A 9,017-nucleotide genomic window follows, 5' to 3' on the forward strand; every position below is an offset into this window, starting at 1 on the left:
TCACAACCTTTGGAGGACGGGCTGAAATATCTAGGGTTTCGGCTGAAACCTTCGGGCTACAAAATTGCAGATTGGACCTAGCTCATCTCTAAGGTGGAAAAGAGACTGAATACTTGGTACAATAGGTACCTCTCTCGGGCAGGTAGACTCACTCTCATAAAAGTTGTGCTGGAAGCAACACCGGTATATTGGATGACTCTGGCTTGGATTCCAAGGGGAATTCTAGCCAGGTTACAAAAAATCTGCAGCAGGTTCCTTTGGAAAGGCAACAAGCAGGGGAATCTCTTCGCATGGGTAAAATGGGACACAATTGCAAGGCCCAAGAGATGGGGGGTTGGGGCATAAAAAGGTTGGATCTATTTGCCAAAGCATTGGCTGCAAAACTAGGATGGCAGCTCATTACCTCGCACAGCCTTTGGACAAAAGTAGCTTATGAAAAGTACATCTCCCCTGAAAACACTATGGACTGGATTCGAAGGGATCATAGGGTAAGTGGCAGCCTGTCCATCATCTGGAAAGCAATCCTGACCTCCCTCCCCCTTATACGGGAAGGATTAACCTGGCGGATTCATCAGGGGAGCGTAGTTCGTATAGGTGTGGATCCCTGGATCGGATGTGGGAACGCCCACAGGCTCCCAGCAGAGTTGATAGCACTACTAGTGGATCAAGGACTTTCTCATCTATCCCATATTGCAGACCAGGCAAACTCCACTCTTTTCCAGCAGGCCTGGAAGTCGGCCCACGATCTCCACATCCCAGGCCATTGGCATCAGGCTTGGGAGGGCTTCACCGAGGCTCTCACACAAGCTCATATCAGGATAACGGAAGGGGAGGACGAAATAGTGTGGGCATGCGCAAAAAATGGGAGATACTCTCCCAAGGAAGGATACCTAAAACTCATGGAGAACGTCAAGCCAGAGAATGTACAGCAATGGTGGAAAGCACTATGGAAGCTCAAAGCAGCCCCCAGAACGCGAATGCTTATGTGGACCATCCTATTCAACAAAATCCCCACGGGCTCAAACTTGATGAAGTGATCCTTCCATGGGCCTTTTTGGTGTCACCTCTGTAGAAACAATGAGGAAAGCACTGAACACTTATTCTTGCACTATCCTATTATCACTGAGCAATGGAACCTCATTATAGCATCCTCCCCTTCCCTCCAACGGTGGCAAGGGAGATCCATCATGGAGGCCTGGCTGGACTGGTTAGAGAGGCACAAGGGTAGAGACAGAAATCTGCCCCTCCTTATGTGCTGGGCTTTTTGGACGGCAAGGAACTGGGCCATTTTTTACCATAAGGACCCCCTATGGCTTTCCATCAGATCTCGTATCCTTGCTGACTTTGACTCTCTGCCTGAAGACACCTCTCAGACTCGCTCCAGGAACATCCATCCTGAACTCATAGATAAAACACACCCTTGGGCCTATTTTGATGGTTCATCCCAAGAAGAGGGCTGCGGGAGGGGGGGGGCATTCTCTACTTGAGGGAAGCCCACTGCTTTAAGATCCAAATGAACCTAGGAAGAGGCACAAATAACTTTGTTGAGATTACCACGGTCAAACATCTCATACACTTTGCTCTTGAGAAACACTGCTCACATCTTGAATTGTTTGGGGATTCCAAACTTGTTTGTAATTGGCTCAACAGAACATCTCACTGCTCTGCTTTTACATTGAGACATATATTGGATGAGGCTCATAGGCTTACAGCATCTTTTGATAATTTTGTCTATCATCACATTTACAGGGAGCGCAACACAGGGGCAGACTACTTATCAAAGGAGGCAGCGCGTAGGCAGGAAGAGGACTGGTTGATTCAGGAAGAAGTTGATGGAACTTTCCATCAATATTACCACAGACTGTTTATAGATCTACATACACATCAGGAGACATAACCACTCTGCCATCTCTTACACACTCCTATTTTTTTATTTATTTTTTGGCTCATCACGGTTCTAGTCAGCTGTTGTTTATATTTACAGTTTTTATGGTTTTACTATAACTCTCTCAGAGAATTTTTGACAGTCAAACAGCATGGGCTGTTTCAAAGACTTTATATTTTCTTGTTGGTTCTTGAGATCTACGCGGCCTCCCTGCGTGGAGAATACAGGCTTTCTTTTGCCAGCCAGCTACCTTGTCGGTTATAGTTGTTTCTGAGTCTTTCATGACCTCCCTGTGTGGAGACTGATGCACAATGTTTATGTTTGTTGTTGTTCAACAACTGTTTTTTGGTTATTTGGGAGGCTACCAGCCTCAATATGCATATGCCTAGGCATCTACAGAATGTAATTTCTCACTATTAATAGAAATTACGACTTTTTCCATAGGAAAAAAAAAATAATGTCATAAGAATATAATAATCCAAAATGATAAGTGATATACAAAGTTCAAAAACTATTCATAAGAATTTTTATTATTTTAATGCATAAACCTTAACAAAATAATAAAAAACAACATTTTTACAAATCTCAAGAAACAAAATAAAACTTCTCTCTTTATTGTTCGAATGCTTGTTTGTGCATTGTAGAGCATGAACCAAACCCACTTATTTATCCCTGCAGCAGGCAGAAGATAAACACATTCGATTCGGGACAAACCATGAATTAATTCACTTTGATCTAAAATCAAACAACTATTTTTAAAGTTAACATTATAAATACAATAAATTATTTCCAAATGTTTTAATTTTATTTATTTAAATCGTGATTTGTTAACTGGTTTTCATTCTTATTGTCTAATTGATTAGAAAATGGGGCACTTAGGCTTCTTGTCTAGCTTACAAGAACCTCTCCCACTTGCAAAGCTTAAATATTCCCAAGTCTTATTGATTAACCAATGCGGAATTAAAAATGTGCTTGAACAGAATGTGTATGTTGGTGTTGTTTATTAAATCTGTTTATGTGTTGTAATTTAATGTGCTCAAACTGATATATAAATACATATAACAGTAAATAAAGCAACAGAGACAATGCAACAATAAAACACACATAGAACAGCAATATTAATTTGGAGTTCACCCAAAACTCTTGGGCTATGTCTCCGTGAGCTCTAGTCAACTCAACTAGGCTCTCTGGGATTATGGTATAAGTCCTTTTTACAAGCTCTTGGCTCAACTCCTATTGTTTTACACAGAAATAGTGGGTTCAGACACCATGTCATTCCCTGGCTTTGGCTCTTGGCTTTTGGTTCTGGCTTTTGGCTCTGACTCTGGCTCTTCGGCTCTAGCTCTGGCTCTTTGGCTTTGGCTTCTTTGGCCCTCTATCAGTTTACAACTCTCTTGGCTTTTCACTTGACTTCCAAGTGACTCCCTTGGCTGTTCTTTTTCCTTCTGCGTTGCCTCTTTCTGCTCCTTTTCGCCTTAGCTTTCTGCTTTGGCTTTGCTTTCAACAACAACCCCCAACAACCTTCAGCATCCCTTGTCTCTATCATTTTGTGGCTTTTTAAAGCCAAATCGGCGCTGCCTATTCATTTTCCCTCTCGGGCTCTCTATCTCCAACCTTCTGTCTGCTCGAATCCCTCTTCTAGCATTAAATAATCATTGCATAATGCATTCAGGGGAGGTGGCCACCTAATCTGCAACGGATGAGGGCATCGGGCCTTTGAAATCCCTGAAACGGCCATTCTCTGTTTACACAGAGAAATGTGTTCAAACACAGGAAAAACCGCCAAAACACTGTTCATCCGGACTTCAAATATTCATAATTGTGCCCTATTCTCCTATCGGGTCCGCCTATAAGTCGCTATCGCATGTCGCAATGCCCCTCTCCGTGGCTTCCCTTTGTATTTTGAAAATACGTTAAAACACTAAAAATCCCGTAAAAAATGGCTTTGGGCGGATTTGAAATATTATACATTTTCATTCCCAAACCCCTCCGAGACCGAGTTTTATCGCATCGGCGCTCCCCTTTGTATTTCATTTAATAAACAAAATACATGGAAATACATTAAAAATGTCAATTAACGGATCTCAAATCTTATGAAATAGCATTTAGATTTCCATTGGGTACAGCTAATTGCATCACGCATATATATATATATGTCTATAGTCTTTCCTCTGTGTAGCTTTGATTGCGATCCGCTAATATTGGCAATCATGATATCGCATCGCCCGGGGTCCCGCCTTTGCCTTATGGTATCGCTGATTGCAATCCACTGATTTTGGCGATCGCACCATCAGATCAGCCCGGGACCTTTGCCTTGGGTATACATTGCCTGCCTCCTATCCCACCCGCAAATCTAATCATCGGAGGTCGCTCATCGGGGGTGCCTTCTGCCTGACCTTAATTCCTCCTCTTTGCCTTATGCAATGTGATTTTCCCTTATAGGGATTTTTTGCCTTTTTAGGGGTTTTTACCTCTTTTTTCAAATAAACTGGGCATCTTTTGCATGTGATGACTTCTGCATCCTAAGTCCATTTTAGCCCATTCAAGTTGCAGTAGATTCAGAAGGAAAAGATCTCTGTAATGGGGCTATTTCTGAGAGCAGTCTGCGACTTTCATTTTCCTCTGATTTACAAAGGATTTGTACCATTTGGCACCTTTTACCTCTTATATGAAGTCTTTTAGACTTAGAGGTTTATTCAGGATCCATTTTGGATCACGCCTTCCAACTAAAGAACTTTTGGTCTCCAAAAGACTGATATACTGATCTGAATAGTAAATGAGAGTGACTCACCTTCCTCTTTCATCCTCCCTTCACTTGCCTTGCATAGTGCCTCTAACCAAATTTTCTGACCACTTCCCTTCTTGGATGGGCTGGTCTTCCTGGGAAGAACTGTCTTCCTCCTTGCCTTCCTGTAGAACTTCTGCTGAACTAGTCATAGAAGGTAGTTTGAACTTCTTCTGCCTTGATCATTGATCCAAGGTGGCTCAAACAAATGTGAAGTACATCTACTCCACAAACTTTCATTTGTACCTGTTTGAAAAGTTGTCAACAAAAACTATTAGCAACAACAGAAACACAGACAACAACTGGATGGCCTAAACTCCTACTTCAACAAAAGAAACAGATTTTCACATCTTGTGAACACCTCCATGTCTTATATCTGCATACAAATGATGGACTAGATAACAAGCCCACAGAACATGTCTTTAAGCAAATGACCCTTCAAGTCAAGCATGTAGAAAAATACCATTAGGACTCTTTTTCAAAAGATGAAACACTTCATCATTATCTCCATTTGGAGACCAAGTTAACTTCTCCCAAGTCAACATGGCATCACATGCATGTCAAAGCAATCAACCCTGCAAGTTAATTACACATACATGTTCAAAAACAAGGAAATCATCAACATCCCTATGTTCATGCATCTCATGCTCATGCATGCATTTCATACTTCAACTTTCACTTAAGCACATTGTACTTTCGAAACTGAATTGAAATATAATGTAGATGCGTCAATAGACATGCAATCTTAATCCAATAAGAACTCTACCCATTTCTTACCAATCCCTTTCAAAGTTACTACCTTTGTCTGCATATCAGAATCATCATGTGAATCATCCTGAGACACATCATTCATGGAATCTTCCTTTCCATTTTTTCCATCTTCTCTTTCCACTTTCTTCATCTTTTGTGGAAGCATTGCTGGATTTAGAATCCAACATTTTGCAGTAAGATGTCCTTGCTTACGGTAGTAAGTGCACTTCATGTGCATCCTCTTGACAGCATGATTTGCCTTATCCAATGGACCTTTGGCTTCTTGCTTCTTTTCCTTCAAAATCTTTCTATGTGTGGCCATTCTCTTCCAACATCTAGAAACATTATGGTTATCCAAACCACAAAAGGAACAAGCAATTCTTTCTCGGTCTCTATGTGGAAATTTATCATGCTTTGCAAAATCAAAAGGAATATGTTTAGAACCAAATTTATACCTTTATGTTTCACCTTTATTGCCTTCCTAAGGAGGTGAAGTAAATGAAGAAGTGGCTCCCTTTGGGACACCATCAATCTCTTCAAGTTTGTTGGAGTCTCCCCAACTCTCTGATTTAAGTGTGTGCTTCCAAACACCTACATCCTGCAAATGATGTTTCAAGCTATTGCATTCCTCCCGAATACAATCTTCACACTCTGTAATGCAACCCCTTCTTGGATTTGTTTCAATGGCCTTCATGGCAGCTTTGGAACACTTTCCATAAGACTGTCCATAGCCAAGACCCACATACTTAGGCCTTTTCTCAACCATTATTGGTTCAACAATACCTTGTGCATGCTTTCCCAAGCCTCTCTGTTCATAGCCCATCTTGGACATTAGCTTGGAACCTATGCCTTTAGTATGTTTTCTAAAAGAACCAACATAAGCATCATTAGAGGAATTTGAAGACAAACTGGAATGGTTTACCTCTTCTTCAAATTGATACTTGACTAAGGATTCTTGGGCAACAAAGCGTTGTGTCTCCAACTCATGCATCCTTTTTAGGTTCATATTTGCAATATGAAGTTGTCTTTCCAATTCCTGCAATTTGTGAGAAAGCAAATGCTTCTCTTCCTTCATGGAATTCAACTGCTCTCTAAGCATGATGTTCTTCTTTCCCTCCTCATACATTTCTCTCGCCATATCCATCACGGTGGACACTTCTTGCTTCATGTCTTCATCAAAGAATCTTGTGAAGAACGCAGAATTTGAGGACCCACTTGTAGAAGTTGTCATTACACCAATGAGCAAAAGAAATTCAAGCAAGACTAAAAAAGGGCTTTATTAAGCAACCTTTTGCAACAAACCTCTTGCGCTTTAAGGACTGCCTTGAGGTCCTTTGGAATAGAATAATGCCTTCAACCCTTCTTCCTTCTTGTCCTTATTGGACTGAGCTATCAACAGCTTTCCCTTCACCTCTGCAAACTCATAAAATAGTCAGTTTGCAACAAGCATACATCAATCAGGCAATCAATCCTTGACTACCCAAACACCTTTCAGACAAGCAATCATTGCTCTGTTAATCAAGCATTCTGATATAACCTTCTTTGAAGGCGTGGTCAATCAATTTTAAGCTTTGATACCACCTAATCTGAAAATGGGGCACTTAGGCTTCTTGTCTAACTTACAAAAACCTCTCCCACTTCCAAAGCGTAAATATTCTCAAGTCTTATTGATTAACCAATGCGGAATTAAAAATGTGCTTGAACAGAAGGTGTATGTTGGTGTTGTTTATTAAATATGTTTATGTGTTGTACTTTAATGTGCTCAAACTGATATATAAATACATATAATAGTAAATAAAGCAGTAGAGACAATGCAACAATAAAACACACACAAAACATCGATATTAATTTGGAGTTCACCCAAAACTCTTAGGCTACGGCTCCGTGAGCTCTAGTCAACTCAACTAAGCTCTTTGGGATTATGGTATAAGTCCTTTTTACAAGCTCTTGGCTCAAATCCTATTGTTTTACACAGAAACAGTGGGTTCAGACACCATGTCATTCCCTGGCTCTTGAAGCTCTGGCTCTTGGATCTTGGTTCTGGCTCTTGGCTCTGACTTTGGCTTTTCGGTGCTAGCTCTGGCTCTTAGCTCTTGGTTCTGGCTCTTGGCTCTGACTTTGGCTTTTCGGTGCTAGCTCTGGCTCTGGCTCTTCGACTTTGGCTTCTTTGGCCCTCTATCAATTTACAGCTCTCTTGGCTTTTCACTTGACTTCCAAGTGACTCCCTTGGCTGTTATTTTTCCTTCTATGCTGCCTCTTTCTGCTCCTTTTCACCTTAGCTTCTTGCTTTGGCTTTACTTTCAGCAACAACCCCCAACAACATTCAGTAGCCCTTGTCTCTATTTTTCTGTGGCTTTTTTAAGCCAAATTAGTGTTTCCTGTTCATTTTCCCTCTTGGGCTCTCTGTCTCCCGGCTTCTGTCCGCTCGAATCCCTCTTCTAGTGTTAAATAATCATTGCATAATGCATTCAGGGGAGGTGGCCACCTAATCTGCAACATATGAGGGCATCAAGCCTTTGAATTCCCTAAAACGACCATTCTCTATTTACATAGAGAAATGCGTTCAAACACTGGAAAAACTTCCAAAACACTATTCATCCGGACTACAAATCTTCATAATTGCGCCCTGTTCTCCTATCAGGTCTGCCTATAAGTCGCAACGCATGTCGCAATGCCCCTCTCCATGGCTGCCCTTTGTATTTTTATTTTTTTTACAGAAACAGTTATGGGATTTCATTAAGTGTTTGGCAAAATGCCATAATTCCGGTTACAAAAGGTGAAACTGGTTTCTTGGCATTTCTCCAACCAGCGAGTCATGTCGCACAGGCTTATAAATCGCCTCTTTTTACAATTTTTCACGTGCACTCTTGCTGCTGATTTTCCAAGCTTATGAATGCATACAAACTGATTTACCAAAAGACAAAAAAACATAGAAAAAATTAGGGAATTGGATCCCAGAAGATTTCATTATCTCTGAGAATAGTTCCAGCACCTAGTTGGGCTGCCTTGTTTGCCTCTATGTCTGCTTCTTTGTTGTTGTTTCTCAGGATATGAAAGAATTCTAATTTTAGGAGCTTTGTCATGTCTTTTATTCTTGTAATTGTCCTTGCAAGTCGAAGATCTGCTAGTTTTGTGTTGGTCACCATTGCATTGATGATGACCTGGGAATCTCCGAAAACAACTGCTTCTTTGTGTCCCAGTTCTTTGAGCATTTTAATCCCTTGGAACAGAGCCATGGCTTCAGCTTGTATGCTTGAGGAGTGGCCCAGTCCCCATGCAAACCTATGTATAGGTGCTCCTTTTGGATTTATAATGAGTCCTCCTGCTCCAGCCATTCCCGGATTTCCCTTGGCTGCCCCGTCAAAGAAAAGGGAGGGGATTGTTTGCTTGGACAGCCAAGATTGAAATTCTTCTTCAGTTTTCCTTATTTTCCAATCTTTGAGACTTATAGGTGGAGTTTTCGATTTTTGAAAATTGAGGTTGAGGGCTGCTCCAAACTCTATGTCCTGCTGGTTTAGATTTGTGTCATCACTTTTGTCTTTCAACCATTCATTTAGCTGACCTTTCACTGTATTTGCTACTAGTTTATAGTGTTGT

At 41.1% G+C, this 9,017-nt stretch overlaps 1 protein-coding gene across 1 annotated transcript; it reads left to right on the forward strand.

Moving 5' to 3' along the window:
• The first annotated feature begins 299 nt into the window (after nt 1-299).
• Nucleotides 300-1,037, forward strand: LOC149258801 (uncharacterized). The gene has a single exon (XM_089434472.1). It carries the CDS (start codon nt 300-302, stop codon nt 1,035-1,037), a length of 738 nt encoding a protein of 245 aa, XP_089290598.1.
• Nucleotides 1,038-9,017: the final 7,980 nt, after the last annotated feature.

Source organism: Pinus tabuliformis, chromosome 6 (genome assembly GCF_031772625.1).
Source record: "Pinus tabuliformis cultivar Carrire ecotype Pingquan chromosome 6, CPIR1, whole genome shotgun sequence".
Taxonomy (NCBI): domain Eukaryota; kingdom Viridiplantae; phylum Streptophyta; class Pinopsida; order Pinales; family Pinaceae; genus Pinus; species Pinus tabuliformis.

Coding starts and splice junctions, on each gene's coding strand:
- LOC149258801 (XM_089434472.1), top strand. CDS start 300: ATGGGACACAATTGCAAGGCCCAAGAGATGGGGGGTTGGGGCATAAAA.